This window comes from Onychomys torridus, chromosome 2, assembly GCF_903995425.1.
Source record: "Onychomys torridus chromosome 2, mOncTor1.1, whole genome shotgun sequence".
NCBI classification, from domain to species: Eukaryota; Metazoa; Chordata; class Mammalia; order Rodentia; family Cricetidae; genus Onychomys; species Onychomys torridus.
Genome location: NC_050444.1, coordinates 146,696,043 through 146,712,977, shown reverse-complemented (window position 1 = coordinate 146,712,977; position 16,935 = coordinate 146,696,043). Strand labels below are relative to the sequence as shown.

Sequence of the window (16,935 nt, the reverse complement as noted above, 5' to 3'; positions counted from 1 at the left end):
CACACACACACACACACACACACACACACACACACACACACACAAATAAAATTAACCTGAGGAAAAAATATCCCAGATGAAATCCCTTTTTGTTGTGATGATTTGACTTTTTGAGATGGGCCTCATGTGATCAGCTGGCCTTGCATTCATGTGCTTACATCCTCACTCTAATCAGTGATGACCTTGAACTCCTGATCCTCCCAATTCTACCTACCAAATGCTGAGGTGACAGGTATGCATCACAATGCCTGGCTTGAAAATAAAAAAATTTGAGGCCTTATATAGCCAAAGCTATTCTAGAACTTACTACGTAGCTGTAGCTGGCCTTGAACTCCTGACCCTGAGTGCTGGATACACAACACCACACCTGACTCCCAGTGCCTAGCTTGGAAATACCTTTATAAAAATTTGGTTTAATTTAATGAAGTGCATGCATGTGTCCAGGTAGATACACATGAATGCAATGCCTGCAGAGGAGAAGTGTGTGACCACCCTGGAGCAGGAGTTACATGTGGTTGTGAGAGTTTAACATTAGTGTTGGACACTAAGCCAAGATCCTCTTCAAGAGTAGTGCATAGGCCGGTGGTGGTGGTGCATGCCTTTAATCCCAGCACTCGGGAGGCAGAGGCAGGCAGATCTCTCTGAGTTCGAGGCCAGCCTGGTCTACAGAGCAAGTTCTAGAACAGCCAGAGATATTACATAGAAAAACTAAAAAAAACAAAACAAAACAAAAGAACAGTGTATGATCTTAACTGCAGAGTCAACTTCCCAATCCCTAAAATATTTTAATTTAAATATTTTTAGTATCCATTTGTGGGGGGCAGGCACATGTCACAGCCCATGTGTGGGAATCAGAGGACACATTTGCAGGAGTCAGTTCTCTCCTTCCATTAGGGGATCGAACTCAGCTTGTCAGGACTGCATGGTAAGCCCCTCTACCCACTGTGCCATCTTGCTGCCCTCCCAGAGCTTGAAAATATCTCAACAGCAGACAACAGTACTAGACAGAAATCCCTCCCTCACCCCATCCAATTCACAGACAGCCTGAGACATCGGCCAGGAATCATGGGGTGGAAACAGGTCTTTTATTTGGGGGTAGACCCCAGACTGGGTTGATGAGAGGCAGCGGCAGACCTCAGTACCAGGCTGGGGCTCAGCTGGCTGGATGAAGGATGCTCTCAGCTACAGGTGCCAGGCCCAGGACAGGAAAGAATGTCAGCCATCAGCGCTAAGCCCTCTTGGTGCCCTGTGCCTTCAGGGACCAGAAACGGGTGGCCAAAGTGTGTCCCACCCCCAATGCTCATAAGGCAATCAAGAGGGTGGCCTCTGAGTCCTCTGTCCCTTCAAGGTGGAGCCAGGACCACTTGGGGGTCAGATTCTGTGGAGGCCAGACAGAGACAACACTCAGGGGTGAGGATCCCCCACCCCACTTTCCAGAGATCAGGCACAGCTGGAAGAATAAACATTTTAATGCAGGCTGCACACCTGGCCCCACAGCACACAGAACAGGCACACCAAAGCCTCACCCAGCCCCTTCCTCAGAGAAAACCACACTGGACACACGGCCCTGGCTGCTGCCCGTAGCAGCAGTGGGCTGAGGACTGGCCTGGGGGCTGACACCTACTGGTTCTCTTCCCTGTTGGCAGCATGAGGAGACAAAGACACAAAGGCTCAGCTGGACCCTCAGACACTGATCTCTCAGGGCTGAGTCTGGGTCCCACCCCAACATCTGGCAGGGGCAACCTCAGCTAGAGAAAGGAGGGGTATTGTTCCCATGGGGGATGTCGGGGGAGTAGTCTTTAGGACCACCATAGAGGAATGTTGCCAGGTTGCCAGGCAGGAGGGAGTAAGGGAGGCAGGCAGCTGGATCCCACTGCTGGCCATGTACTCACAGTGTCTGGTAAGTGCTGTCCTTGGCCTTGAGGAAGCGCAGTACAAAGAAGGTTGTTGCTTGCAGGCTCAACACCAGCACAATGCCCCCGATGAAGCTGGCTCCATCAAAACCTGGGCTGTGGGCTTCAGGGATGGGGGGACTCCCTGTAGTGTGGAGGTTACAACAGGCCACTGTGGACCCGGGTCCCACACCTGACACCTTGAGGCTTCCTTCAGTCCTCAAGATGGGGCCCATACTACCTGGCTCCAAAGTCCAGGTGAAGGCTGAGGATGCAGCTCAGTGATGGAGTGCTTGCTTGTCTAGCTTGTCTAGTGAGACCTTGAGTTCGATCCCTGCACAGACACACACAGACACAGACACACACACACACACAGACACACACACACACACAGATACACACACACACACACACAGACACACAGACACACACACAGACACACAGACACACACACACATACAGACACACACACACACACACACACACACAGACACACACACACACACACACACACACACACACACACACACACACACAGAGTAGGGAGGTCAGTCTACCTCAGGCTCTTCAAATCCCGCAAGCTGGTGGAAGGGGTAGTTGAGGCTGGGATGGGTGGACCTTGTCCAGCCCTGTTCCTGAGTTGCTCCATAGCTTTATGTCACACACACCCTCTCTGGGCCTCCTGGTCACATGGGACCAACAGTGACCAAGGTCCCCTGCATCCTTGCTGTCCCCCACTAGCCTAGTAGAGGAAGGATGGACGTGGAACTCAGCCACTAGCCCTCCTTACAGCTCAGGGCACAGGCCTGGAGCACAGATGAAACATCACAGTCCTTGAGGCCTTCTCAGCCTGGAGTCCTCACCAAGAGGGAAGGAACAAAGGATAAGGGAGGCCCAGCACCAGCACCCTAGTGAGGAGGCAAGTAAAGACTAAGCAAAGGGCCTCCCAGGCTCCCCAACCCTTTCCTCTGCCCTTTGCCCTTTGCAGGGAAGGCCTGAGCACTGAGTTACTGGTCCAGGCTTTGGTGGCTACCAGCTGGACCACATTACCCATCAATTCCAACCAGGGATTTGATTTCAGGCCCTGGGCCAGGTGCCCAGCACAGGAAAACACTGGTAAGTAGATCATTCTGGGACAATGGACAAGGGGTCCGACTGGGGACAGGGTCTCCTTCCCAGAGGACATGGAGAGTGCAGAATCCAAGGACATGAAGTGGGAAGGATGGCTCTGCTGTGGCTGAAACTGAGAGCTGCAGACAAAGACACTGGGGGAAGCGGGCAGACAGGGAAGTGAGCTGGGCACGGCAGATCTGGGGCTCAAGACGAGGGAGCCGAGCCATCAATAATTAATTCTTTAAGATCAGTTGCCGGCTTTAATTAACCAAGAGCCTCTTCAGCCATCCTGGCTAAGTTTAGTGACCTCTGGGCCTCGGAGCGGGAGTGGGGACCTAGAGACAGATGGGGTTCCTCCCCTGCTCTGCTGAGAACCCACTTTGGGGCCCTCAGCTAGCTGCAGGTGGTCGCCAAGGGCATCTCTTAGCAACTGGAGCCACACCTCCTCAGCTTCAAGCAGGGATCTGGAGGGGTGACCCTGAGTTCCCAGAACTGGTGACGGAACCTGTCATTTCCTAACTGCTTTTGATGCTGATGCCGCAGACAGTAGAGTGGCCTTGCACAGTCTCATAAATCCTCATGGCTCTGTGAGGCAAGTGTCCGTCCAACCCAGCTCCCAGGTGCAGCGGAGATCTCAGAGGTCCCGGAGCATGTCAGGGCCTGTGCCCCATTCTGCCTTTACCTTCTGCCACAGTCCAACCCTCTCCCCCTGGCAAGGGCCTACCTGTTGTGCTTGTCTTCGGTTCATGGGTGGGATGGTGGTGGGAAGCTGAGGAGACAGGGGATCCAGGATGAGACAGCTCTCCCTAGCCCGGGTCAGTAGCTGGACCCACCTCCCACTCAGACAGCACCCCCACCCCGTTCAAGCCTGGCCAGCCAGTCTCCTCCCGCAGCTGTGCGCCATCTCAGATGCTGCTTGCTTTAGGAGGATTCCTCCATTCCAAAGACCTCACTGCCCTTACTTCACACGGTGCTAGCTCCTCCAGCCCCTGGGCACACCTGGACCAATTTATAGGCTACGACACCGGCCAGGGCAAGATACAACTGCTTGTGGACAAGGCCCCAGCTGTTTGTGGGTGCAGTCCACTCCCTGAGAGAAGTTAGTTCCTTCTGGAAGCAGGCTGTGGCTGCTGACACCTCACTCCCTTCCCTTCATGTAGGTTTAGAGTGAACTCCCTTACCTGGGCACGACTCTGAACGGTTATAAACAGAGCAACCCTCCTTGACCACCTCAGCTTGGGTCACACAATGTCCTGGTGGGAGAAGAAGCAGGGAAGAGGTGTGGGGGAAAAGCTGGGGGGGGGGGTTATATGGAGGGATGGACTCGGGGAGGGCCCAGCTACAAACCTGGTTCCTCTGGCCCACATTGCTGCCAGACGCAAATGGAGAGGTTGTGGGCTCTGTCCACACAGCGTTCACAGTGTCCCAGGTGTTTGCAGCCCCCTTGGACAGTAGGCCAGATGTTCAGGCGGATCAAGGCTGCCCGCCCAAAGCCTCGAGCTCCTTTGCCTGGGAGTGGAAAACAGCAAAGTGCCAGGTACCAAGCTGCACACCTCCCCCACCACGGCGGCGGCTCTGCTCTCACCCCTCTGCGCGGGCCTGGAGCTTCCCTAGCCTTACCCACCCCTCCACCCCCAGAACTTCTTCCTTTACATGCTCCTGAAGTTCCCAGGGGCATTTGGAGTCACCCCTCCACTTATCCACATAAGTCTCCTAGTCACCCACACCTAGAACCCACAAATATGCACTATGGTCTTAACACACCCCTGGAGCCCTGAAGACGTTGAAAAGGTGCCCTCTCAACCCCCCAAGCCTAGATGTGCAGGAACAGGAAGCTAAAGTGAGGTACACCTGCTCCTGCCTTGCCCCCTAATCAGGTCCTGCCCAGCGTTACCAGCTATAACCAGCTGGGCACACAGGAGGAGGCAACAACCGCTGCAGAGAGCCGCACGCAAGGCGCGGGGTCCGGGTGCGGCCATGGGCGCGGGGGCCGGGATTGGGGGTCGGTGGACAGCTGGTGTGGCGCGTCCTTTCTTGACTCCACTCGCGGAGCTTGCCAGAGGGAGACCTGGGCAACGGGGGCGTGGTCAGACAGGGGCGTGGTTAGTGGGTGTGGCCGGTGGGAGGGTCCAGGGAGAGCTTGGCCAGAGAAGTGGGGGCCGGAGGGAGGCGTGGCTGTGTTCGGCGGTCTGGGGCGGGGTTGGACCAAACGGATGGGGCTCTGCGGGTCACCGAGGGCAGCGGGGCGATGGTGGTACAGGAGTTTAATCCATCAGCGCTCAAGAAGCAGAGGCAAGAGAATCTCTATGAGTTCGAGGCTAGCCTGGTCTACAGAGTTCCAGAATAGCTAGAGACTCTGTCTCAAAAAAAAAAAAAAAAAAAAAAAAGATTTAATAAAAGGTTGTGAGCCTCCTCCATGTGGGTGCTGGAGGTTGAACCTGGATCCTCAGGAAAGGCAACCAGTGCTCTTAACCACCGAGTCATCTCTCCAGCCTCCAGTAACCCCTTCTTACCAACAAGATGTAAATTATTCTAATCAGAGTTAGTCAGCTAATGTCCAAACTGCTCCATGGCATGGGCTGTGCCGTGTTCAGCCTGCAGCTTCCCAGGGGAAGACATAACTCAGCTGGGCCTCCTGGCGGAGGGGTGTCCCTGTTTCCGGTGCACCTCCCCCTGGGTGTCATTAGGCTTCTGTTTCCTGTCCTCCACACAGGAAAGCCCTAGCTTCTCTGCTCTTCTCACTGGCCCCACCACCCAGGTTGGAGCTTACTTTGCCCTTGCCCCCAGCTCCAATCCTCAGACCTCGTCTCCCTATGTCTCCTGGGCCCCATAGTCCCTCCCTGAGCGGGCCCTCACACCGATGTCCACATCTCTCTCAGTGACTTGTCAGCATGGCTTGCCCTCTACATGGAACCCTCGAGCTCCTGACTCTGGATGTATCTTGCTTGTCTCAATCTTTCCCATCATGCTTCATTTCCACGAGAGCAAGGCATTCTTCTTGCCTTTATCCCAACTCTCTGCCCTTAGCTCCATCTGTCTAGCTATTAATCCTTTGAGCTACCACTGAAAATGATCCTTGGAGGAAAACAAACAAAACACCCCAGGTCCTATTGCCCCCTGGGCCCCACCAGCACCTTCCAGCTCCAGGCTCTCCTTCGCCCACTGGAGCCTCTCCTGATGCCTTCTGGGCTCAGGCCTACGCTCACTTGCTCTTCTCTTGGCTTCTCTGTTCATCCAGCCTCCTCTCTGGTCCTCATACTCTTCCCCTCCTGGGGGACTGTCCACTTGCTGTGCCCTGTCCTGGGAAGTCAAGCTCATCTGTTCCCTCTTGAAGTGACTCATTTCCTAACCTCTCTACTGAAAAGACCTCTCCTAATTATTCTACATGCCAGCACCTGCTTTCCTTTGGAGCGTGTATCCAATGCATAATTAACTGCCTATTTGTTTCCTGGTCTACACACTCCACAATGGCGGCAGGAGCCATGGCTTTCTTCTTCCTGGGTGAATCCCCTGCACACGGGATGAAGTAGATGCTTATTAGCTGTCCTGTCCTATTGTTGGTGTGCATGTGTGCCCCGCCCAGTGCTCTCTGAGACCCTCAAGGACTTGATACCATAGACGTGACGTCACAGTTGCATCTCTTTGTGCATTGTCTGTTTCTCTCTATTAAGATAGAAATTCCAGGAAGGAGGAATGGTTTTTGTTACTTCAGTGTTTGTCTCTGTGCCTGGAAAATAGCAGATACTCAATATAAATGAATGTGGAACTTGCAGGAGTGTGGCTTATGGATTGTTCTGTCCCCCACCTGACCCTGAGACCAGGGCACTGTTATTGGAAATTGGTTGAGTGAGGGCTGGAGAGATGACTCAGAGGTTAAGTGTATGTGTTGTTTTTCTAGAGGGCCCTAACACCTGCAGCTCACACCCTTCAATAGCTCGGGTCCCAGAGCATTTGACACACTCTTTTGGCCTCAGAGGGTCCCAGAAAAACAAGGGGTACACAGACATACATGCAGACAAAAGAAAAAAACTACACACATAACATAAAGAAACATTTAAAAAAGAACATTAGTTCAATGACTAGATTCGTACCCCGCCACCCCCAAAAATGTGCTAACTGTCCAGTCTTCTGAATTTTGGACAAAGTCAGAATGGAGACCAACTCTCTGTGCTTCTCATATATGCAGGGACAGACACATATGTCCCCCTCTTTGGATATAGGCCAAAGGTCCCCAGGCTGGTGGAGAAGACAGAAGTAAGGAAAGTTTTGCCTGGGGCCGGTGGAGTAAGCTCACATGGTGGAGGGCTTGTTTAACATGCAGGAAGCCTGGGTTTGGTCCCCTGCACCAAAAATGTAAAACTGTGTGGTGGTGCCTGCCTGTAATACCAGCACTCTAGAGGTGGAGGCATAAGATCAGAAGTTTTAAGTTTGAGGTCAGCCTTGGCTGCTTGAGACCCTGCCTCAAAGGAAAAAAAAAAAAAAAAAAAAAAACAGTTTCACCTGGACAGGGAAGCTCATCGCCATCTGGTGGCCACCCGAGGAACTGCAGGTTTGTCGGTGAGATGACTTCACTCAGCCCCTTGTCTGGAGAGGGTGCCATCTATGCTGGAGTGGGAAGCACCCTGGGCTTCGTCACAGCTTTGAAGTCCAGTGCTACCACTCACAGTGTGGACTGGGGCAAGTCCTTCAGCTTCTATGAAGCGTGGGCTCTGTCTCTTCACTTTGTAGGGTTGGTGGTGGGGAAGACGTAGGAGATGGAGCAAGAAGGACTTGTCCTTCCCCTGGAGAGAAGGTCTCAGGGAGGAGAGAGCACGTAAGAGCTGACCTCAGCCGGGTATGGTAGCTCACCTCTAATCCCAGCTGAGGGGGGCTGGAGAGATGGCTCAGAGGTTAAGAGCACTGGCTGTTCTTCCAGAGGTCCTGAATTCAATTCCCAGCGACCACATGGTGGCTCACAACCATCTGTAATGAGATCTGGCGCCCTCTTCTGGCCTGCAGGCTGAACATTCACTGTATACATAAATAAACAAATCTTTAAAAAAAGAAAAAAATTATTAAAAAAAAAAATCCCAGCTGAGGAGGATTCCCACAAGTCTGAGACCTACAGGGTGAGACACACGTGTATGCGCATCGAATACACATGCACACACACACACACACACACACACACACACACACACGCCTGAGAGAGCACACATGTGAAAATCTATTGTCTCACTCGGTCTTTGAGTCTCCAAGTGCTCTCAAGCTAGACAGACCCTCACACTTTCCCTTCCTGGCAGCCAGAAAGACCATCTTCACCATAATGTACACAGGACCGTCTGCCTGCTTCAGTAGGAACAAACGTTGCTAATGTCTTCACTGGGATAACTGTCACTAAGAAATTTGAAGAAAACTAGCTCAAATGTCCAAGACCACACAGGATGTCATCTTCATAATCAGATTCAGAACCTATTTTGGTGCGGGATGTTGGGGCCACAGTGTGTGTGTGGGACACAGCTTGCTTGGGTGGAGTTCATGGTTCTTATATAAAGAAAAATAATCCAAATACAGATTGCAGGATATGGTCTGTATGAAGCGAAGATCTCAAGAAATAGCTGGGGTTGGGGATGGCGGGGGATGGGGTGGGTAGGATGGGGATGGGAGGAGGATGGGGATGGGGATGGAGGAGGATGGGGATGGGGAGGATGGGGAGGATGGGGATGGGGGAGGATGGGGATGGGGAGGATGAGGATGGGGGAGGATGGGGATGGGAGGGAGGATGGGGATGGGGAGGATGGGGATGGGAGAGGATGGGGATGGGGAAGGATGGCAATAGGGGAGGATGGGGATGGGAGGAGGATGGGGATGGGGAGGATGGGGATGGGGGAGGATGGGGATGGGGATGGAGGAGCATGGGGATGGGGAGGATGGGGAGGATGGGGATGGGGGAGGATGGGGATGGGGAGGATGAGGATGGGGGAGGATGGGGATGGGAGGGAGGATGGGGATGGGGAGGATGGGGATGGGGGAGGATGGGGATGGGGATGGGGAGGATGGGGATGGGGATGGGAGGGAGGATGAGGATGGGGATGGGAGGGAGGATGGGGATGGGGAGGATGGCAATGGGGGAGAATGGGGATGGGGATGGAGGAGGATGGGGATGGGGGAGGATGGGGATGGGAGGAGGATGGGGATGGGAGGAGGATGGGGGTGGGGGAGGATGGGGATGGGAGGAGGATGGGGATGGGGGAGGGTGGGGATGGGAGGAGGATAGGGATGGGGAGGGTGGGGGAGGATGGGGATGGGAGGGAGGATGGGGATGGGAGGAGGATGGGGATGGGAGGAGGATGGGGATGGGGGAGGATGGGGATGGGAGGAGGATGGGGATGGGGGAGGATGGGGATGGGAGGAGGATGGGGATGGGGGAGGATGGGGATGGGAGGAGGATGGGGATGGGAGGAGGATGGGGATGGGGGAGGGTGGGGATGGGAGGAGGATGGGGATGGGGGAGGATGGGGGAGGATGGGGATGGGAGGAGGATGGGGATGGGGGAGGATGGGGAGGATGGGGTTAGGATGGGGATGGGGGAGGATGGGGAGGATGGGGAGGATGGGGAGGATGGGGTAGGATGGGGTTAGGATGGGGATGGGGGAGGATGGGGATTGGGAGGATGGGGATGGGAGGGAGGAGGGGGATGGGGAGGATGGGGATGGGAGGGGGATGGGGATGGGGAGGATGGAGAGGATGGGAGAGGATGGGGATGGGGAGGATGGGGATGGAGGTAGGATGGGGATGGGGGTCACACACCCTGGAGAAATGGCTCTGCAGTTTAAATAAATACTTAGTGCTCTTCTAAAGGACCCAACACCCACTGCAGGCAGCTCACAACCACCTATAACTCCAGTTCCAAGGGATTTGATACTGTCTTCTGGCCTCTCTGAGTATCTATGCATGCACTCAACCTAGAAACACACACATACACATCAATTAAAATAACTATCTTCTTGAGACAGGGTTTCTCTGTGTAGCCCTGGCTGTCCTGGAACTCACTCTGTAGACCAGGCTGGCCTCGAACTCACAGAGATCCACCTGCCTCTGCCTTCCAGAAGTGCTGAGATCAAAGGTGTGTGTGCATCACCACCACAGTAAAAATCTTTTTTAAAAAAAGAAAAGGGCTGGAGAGATGGCTCAGCAGTTAAAAGCACTGGCTGCTGTTCCAGAGGACTTGGGTTCAATTCCCAGTAACCACATGGCAGCTCACAACTGTCTGTAACTCCAGTTCCAGGGGACCCCACAGCTTCACACAGACATACATGCAGACAAAGCCCCAATGGGAATGAAATACAAATAAGTTAATTTTTTTTTAATTTATAAAAAAGAGAAAGAAAACAGCTGTAGGGACAAGTGGACAGCACAGAGAAGTCAAAGGTCAGCGCTGAAGGGACAAACTGGAGCGTCTTTGAGGACTTGACTTGCAGAGATAGGACAGTTTGGTTTTGTTTTGGTATGGGTCTCATGTAGTCCAGGCTGGCCTTGTAGCTCAGGATGACCTCAAACTGCTGATCCTTTACCTCCCAAGTATTGAGGTTACAGGCGTGTGCCCCCGTACTGGTGACTAGTTCTCACCAGTGCATCGGGGAACTGCAAAACAGCTGCTCAGAAGGCAAGTGTGCCTCATATGCCACTTCCATCCAACACCACTCTTCCACCTTGTTCCGCCTCCTTCTGTGAGACCAGAGCTCTGTTGAGGACTTGGCTCAAAATGGGGAGAAGGAATGGATGTCCAGGTCCTGGGGTGCTGTCTTCTCTCTCAGACCCCCCCACACACCAGGACTACATTCATCCCCCCGTGTGTGTCTCTGTCTGAATTTGTTTCTTTGTAATTTGTTTAGATATTTATTATTTTATCTGTATATGAGTGGGTTATTTTTGGTTTTGTTTTTTTGTTTTTCAAGATAGAGTTTCTCTGTGTAGCCTTGGCTGTCCTAGAACTTGATCTGTAGACCAGGCTGGCCTTGAACTCACAAAGATCCTCCTGTCTCTGCCTCTCAAAAGCTGGGATTAAAGGCATGTGCCAAGTGTTTTTATTGATTTGTTTATTTATGAGTATTTTAACTGCGTGTTTGTATGCTCATCAGAAAGTGAGCCACCTCTGGAAGAGCAGCAAGTACTCTTACCTGCTGAGCCACGGTGGTTTTGTTTTTGAGACAAGGTCTCTCTACATAGTCCTGGCTGTCCTGGATCTCGCTCTGTAGACCAGGCTGGCCTCGAACTCACAGAGATCCACCTGCCTCTGCCTCCCACGCCCATGGACTAAAGGTGTGCACCACCACCACCACCACCACCACCACCACCACCACCCTGCGGATTATTTTCTTTTAAGAGTTCTGCACACCTGGAAGCCTAGCAGAGGAGGCACAGGGACAGGATTACTTGGTCATCTGTGACAGAGGTCAGGAAGCCTGTTTGGGAAGAAGTTGTTAAAAGCAGTGCTCTGGAGGGAGCGAAGGGTTTTATGCACAGAAACAGCCCATGCAAAGAGCCTGCAACAGGAGAGTCTCATCTACCTGGCCCCTCAAAGGCAGAGCTTCCTGTCACTCTTCATTTCTTTCTTTCTTTTAATTTAATTAATTAATTTGTTTATTTGAACACTTTTCATTCTCTTAGTGCTCACCTGTGCTTCCCCGCTGTCCTCTACTGGCCAATATGCCATTAACAGCCAGTATGTAGGTAGCCAGTGCTACGCCTCCTGACAGTCCCCAGTAGGCACCAATATCACTATTTTAGAAATGAAAAACAAAACAAAACAGGCTCAGAGAGCCTGACTCACTCCTCAAAGGCACACAGCTAGGAAATGGAAGGATATTAGGGTTCGAAGCTGGTCTACTCCTACCAGCTGAACTAACCACATCCGACCTAAAACGTTCTCTTCAGCCCTGGTTCTGCCGCATCTGTGAGGGTGTGTGATGTTATTCCCCGCCTCTTGGCCTTCCTTTCCTAAGCCTCATTCCCTAACTTGACTCCTGACTCCCATCACCCCCCTACAGTCTTGAACATTCCAGAGAGGGGGCAGGACTGGTTACTAGGGTCACAAGGTCACTGATGGGGCGTTTCCCTAGGGATGGGGCAGGCAGGGTTGGGGAAGAAGTTTTCCCCCTGCTCCACCCCCTGGCAACTTAAGCCGGGCGCTCAGAGAGGCTGCTCTGAGCCTGGAGCTGCCCGGTCCTTCTGTTTCCAAGCTCTTCCCGGCTCCCTATCTCCTGCTGCTTCGGGGAAGTGACCCCCCCCTCCCCATCCTCGCGCTGGTTTTCCAGATCCTTCAATAAATTATTCAGGTTTCTGAAGTCTTGCCAGGCGCCCCCTCCCGTGCTGCGAGGACGCTATTGGGCCCACGTCAGTGACGTCACCCAGCTCCTTATCCCAGCCCCAGCATCACGAGACCTGTCCTGGCAGCAACTTACCTGCTGGGTCACCGTCCAGGCAGACTTCCTACCCTAGCCCCTCACTCTGGGTCCCGCTCACAAGTCACTTGATCTTCACTCCGGGACCCCACGGTCCTCCCTTAGCTCTGTCGCCTCAGTCCTTCAGCACTTGACAGGGTCACAGTGACCTGAAGTCCCTTCGCCTGAACGACTGTCCTCTGCAAAGCCTTGTCACCACCTCTGAGACCCTGGGGTCTCCAGCTTCCTCATGCTGCAGTCACCCTGACGCTGCTCTGGCTGCCCCGAGGAGCCCTATCCCTGCCCCCCACCCTCAGCGTCCCACAGCCACCGGCCTCCACGATCCTGTCACCACGCTCATATCGTCACAGCCACCCACCTCCCTACTCCCTCGTGCTCCTGTCACCGTCACCTCAGGGCCCTATCAGAGGCAAAGCCTGTCACCCTCTCCGGGGGACGCCCATTCGGCCCCATCACCCGTCTTGTGTCAGCTCATTCCTGACACCCCAGGGTGCTCGTCACCCCCGCAGACTATCCCGGTCCCTTGTCCTCCTCCCACATCCTCTGTGGCCTCCCTGAGTCTTTTGTGAGGCTCTCCCATTAGCGCCCCCCAAAGCCCCCCGACCCGCAGAGGGCGCAGCGTCAAGGACAGCGCGGGCCGGCTCCGGAGGGGGCGGGGCCGCGGCCACGGTCACTTTTTATGAATGGGGGAGCGGGCGGCGCGAGGCCTCATTACTATGCCGCGCAGCGCGCGCTGCGCTCCAGCGCGCCGCGCCCATTGGCCGGCTGGGCCTCTGACGTCACCAGGCCGGTGGCCGGGGGCGGGGCGGGGCGGGGTGACTCACGCCGCGTCTCCCGCGGCCTCGGGGGCTTCTTGGGGTCCGCGCACACCTTGCTCTGCCAGGACCTGAGTGGAGGCTCCCCGCGGCCCGGCCGCGCCCGGTCCTGAGCGGTGAGTAGCGGGTCCTGCCGCAGGTACCCGGAGTCTGGGAGGACACGCAGGGTGCAGGGGCGCCGGGCGGGTGGAAGGCTGCTTGCGGCGGCTGCTCAGGGTCCGGAGGTCGTAGCTGGGATCCTGGATTACCAGATTCTGCATTAGCACGCGGCTCCCCAAGTGTTCGGGTGCTGGAGCGGTGTGATGGGGGTGATCCGGGGAAGGATGAGCATTTCTGCCGGACCCGAGGCCCTGGAGGGACCGGCTGTCATCTGAGGTTGAGGTGTCTGGAGGCATCTGGGGCGGGCACCTGGGCTTCCCAGCAGCAGGGGGTGTCTTATTTAGGGATTCAGCTATCCAAGGCAGGAGGAGGAGTCAGGCCCAAGATCCAGGTGTCCCGGCAGGAGGGGTCTGACTCAGGAATCTAGGATTCCACTAGGGGGTGTCTGCTACGGAGACTCAGGGGTTAGGTGGAGAACGGGGGTCTGTCCGGAGACAGAAGTTTGGAAGAGAGTGTAGGGAAATGAGTTCCCAGGTGTTACCCTAGGAACGTGGATTGGGGGCTGGCAAGGAGCTGCACCGGCTTTGCCTGGGGGCGGAGCCTGAGGCTGGTGGAGCTGCGAATCGTGAGGGGTCTGGGAGCTTCAGGAACCGAGTCATCATCTCTGACGGGAGGGAGCCGACTGCCCTGCTTCTTGACACGTTTCCCTCCTCTCCCTAGTCATGAGCCTTTTTAAGGCTCACCTTGAATCCTGTGGTTCCCCATTCACTTATGGTAAGCTTTGATCTACTTCTCTGACCACACGTGGCAAAGAAGTCTTTAATAGGAACAGAGAGGAAGGTGAAGAGACACAGGGAAGGAAGGGATGGCCAGGAACAGAGGCCCTTGTTTCCAGGCCTGGGGGCATCGGAGGACAAAGCCTGGGGCAAGAGCCTCAGGACGTGCATTGGGGAGCAGGGCATTGGTACCCCACCTGTTACCCTGAGAGGTATCTCCCTCCTCCAAGGCCTCTTGTCGGGATACAGGCCTGCCAGCATCTCATAGGGCCTTTCTTCTACAGGAACCATGATGTGGGGTCCAGGCAGCTCCATGGTCTGGCTCTCAGCTGGCTCAGGCAGCGTGAATGTGAGCGGTGTGGACCCAGCAGAAGATCCCACAGGCCCAGCTACACTGCTGCCCTCTCCCAGGGCCTGGGATGTGGTGCTTTGCATCTCGGGCACCCTGGTATCCTGTGAGAACGCACTGGTGGTGGCCATCATCGTGGGCACTCCCGCCTTCCGTGCCCCCATGTTCCTGCTGGTGGGTAGCTTAGCCATAGCAGACCTCCTGGCAGGCCTGGGCCTGGTCCTGTACTTTGCGGCTGTCTTCTGCGTTGGCTCACCAGAGATGAGGCTGGTGCTGGTTGGCGTGCTAGCAATGGCATTTACTGCTAGCATTGGCAGCCTGCTGGCCATCACTGTTGACCGCTACCTTTCCTTGTACAACGCTCTCACCTATTATTCAGAGACAACAGTAACTCGGACCTATGTGATGCTGGCCTTGGTGTGGGTGGGGGCTATAGGGCTGGGGCTGGTTCCTGTGCTGGCCTGGAACTGCCAGGATAGCCTGACCACATGTGGTGTGGTATATCCGCTCTCCAAGAACCATCTGGTGGTCCTGGCCATTGCCTTCTTCATGGTGTTTGGCATCATGCTGCAGCTCTATGCCCAGATCTGCCGCATCGTCTGCCGCCATGCCCAGCAGATTGCCCTCCAACGACACCTGCTGCCTGCCTCTCACTACGTGGCCACCCGCAAGGGCATCGCCACACTGGCCGTGGTGCTTGGCGCCTTCGCTGCCTGCTGGTTACCCTTCACTGTCTACTGCCTCCTGGGAGATGCCAACTCTCCATCACTCTACACCTATCTCACCCTGCTCCCCGCCACCTACAACTCCATGATCAACCCTGTCATCTACGCCTTCCGCAACCAAGACGTGCAGAAGGTGCTGTGGGCCATCTGCTGCTGCTGTTCTACGTCCAAGATTCCATTCCGGTCCCGGTCCCCTAGTGACGTCTAGTGGTTCTGTGGCTTTGATCAGAATGTTAGGCCCACCAGGGCTTTAGTTCCAACCCCCAGCTCCACACCCTTATGACCCAGCTGGTTCTGGAGTTCTAAGACATTGGGTGTTTTAGGATCTTGTTCAAGATTCCTTCAGGGGCCCAGCCTAGCTGGCTGCATGGTTCTAGAATGTTCCAGATGGTGGTTCCAAGTGGTTTGCAATTCCAGAATGCTGGGAATGTTACAGTATGATTCCAAGTCCTTGATTTTCCTTCCCTGAAACTTGACCTTGACCATGTCACTTTAGTTTTGAAGCTCCAGAGTCAGAGAGGTTAAACACTTAGTTTGCCTAGATGAAAGATTTACCACTATATATGTGAACAAACAAAGAAAGTATATTTATTTATTTATTTATTATGTATTTATTTATAAATTTACTTATGGGTGATAAGGGGAAAAAAAGAGACCCACACTTTGAAATCTAGTCCTCACCAGGGTGTCCCCAGCCCCTTGTCCCCATTTCTGACCTCAGTTCCTGGAGGGGGGGATGGAGAAAGAAAAACCACGTATTTTGTTATTTTTGCTTATTTTCTATCAGAGAGATCATAGAAACCAGAGCCTCCTCCCCAGGCCCGCACTGCTCGGGTTTGCAGGAGGAACACACCAGCCTCTGGTTTTTTTTATTTTTTTAAGAAGCCATCACCTGAGTAACCGAGAACTCCTCTGCGCTGAGGCCCGGCTTCCCTCTGGTGGCCATTTGGGGGAATTGCAACCCGGCGTGGCAGTCGGGACTGTAATGCACCCCCATCTCCACTCCCGCCTGGCTTTCAGCGCCACAGCCATGGCCTGGGGGTGCCCTAAAGGAGGTGGGGCAAGAGCCAATACCCCACCCCTCTGCCAATCGGGGTAGGGTCCCCAGTGCATTCCTGTCCAGTCCCCAGCCCTACTCAATAAAAACCGTTTTTGATAAATATTGGCGTTTGTGCATTTGCATGGTGTGGAGGAGAGCAGGACTCCCTAAGGAATCTGGGAAGCTGGAGACCCAGAGGAGAGTGTGGCTGACACCACAAGATGCCAGTGCCCCTAGGACCAGACCCTCAGCACCCAGGAACTCAGAACCAGGATATTAGACTCCTCATAGTTTGAGGATACTCAGTCTGTCCACAGTAGCTAGTTCAGGGCTCAGGCATGCAGAACATGTTTCTAGCACACAAATTCCCTCCACAGTAATAGCTTCCTTCCAACAGTGTTTCTTCTGGGCTAGGCATTGTGCATATGCCTAACCAACATCCCGGCACAGATAATATTGTCTCCATTTTACATTCATGAGAAAACAGGCTGAGGTCATATAGCTTGGAAATACAAGACAATATGCAGACCTGGAACATCTGTTTCCCAAATCTGTGTTCAGTCCCCTGGGCGATGACTTCTCATTTCTGTCGGTTTTTTTTTAGTTCCCCCTGACCCTGGGGCTTAGAACCTTCTGGACCTTACCTTATATCCTTAGGGCCAGTGGCCCACATTTGGAAGGTGG

General features: G+C 54.2%; 2 protein-coding genes across 7 annotated transcripts; one reads left to right on the top strand and one right to left on the bottom strand.

The window, feature by feature from the left end:
- Window positions 1-1,075: 1,075 nt before the first annotated feature.
- Cd164l2 (CD164 molecule like 2) lies at window positions 1,076-12,816 on the bottom strand. Of its 6 annotated transcripts, none has more exons than XM_036180123.1 (10): window positions 12,449-12,816; window positions 11,383-11,449; window positions 7,506-7,799; window positions 4,900-5,073; window positions 4,353-4,514; window positions 4,187-4,258; window positions 3,730-3,774; window positions 1,893-2,037; window positions 1,625-1,636; window positions 1,076-1,378 (listed from the first exon to the last, which is right to left on the bottom strand). In XM_036180123.1, exons 3-10 carry the CDS (start codon window positions 7,603-7,605, stop codon window positions 1,372-1,374), a joined length of 717 nt encoding a protein of 238 aa, XP_036036016.1. In that variant the 5' UTR covers window positions 7,606-7,799; window positions 11,383-11,449; window positions 12,449-12,816; the 3' UTR covers window positions 1,076-1,371. The 6 variants fall into 6 exon arrangements, with proteins under 6 accessions (XP_036036016.1, XP_036036015.1, XP_036036018.1 ...); XM_036180122.1 differs by lacking the exon at window positions 12,449-12,816 and adding an exon at window positions 11,662-11,723; XM_036180125.1 differs by lacking the exons at window positions 1,625-1,636; window positions 12,449-12,816 and adding an exon at window positions 11,662-11,723.
- A 438-nt stretch (window positions 12,817-13,254) lies between these two features.
- Gpr3 (G protein-coupled receptor 3) lies at window positions 13,255-16,372 on the top strand. Its single transcript, XM_036180121.1, has 2 exons — window positions 13,255-13,379; window positions 14,423-16,372. The coding sequence occupies exon 2, from the start codon at window positions 14,428-14,430 to the stop codon at window positions 15,418-15,420; it is 993 nt and encodes a 330-aa protein (XP_036036014.1). The 5' UTR covers window positions 13,255-13,379; window positions 14,423-14,427; the 3' UTR covers window positions 15,421-16,372.
- The last annotated feature ends 563 nt before the right edge of the window (window positions 16,373-16,935 follow it).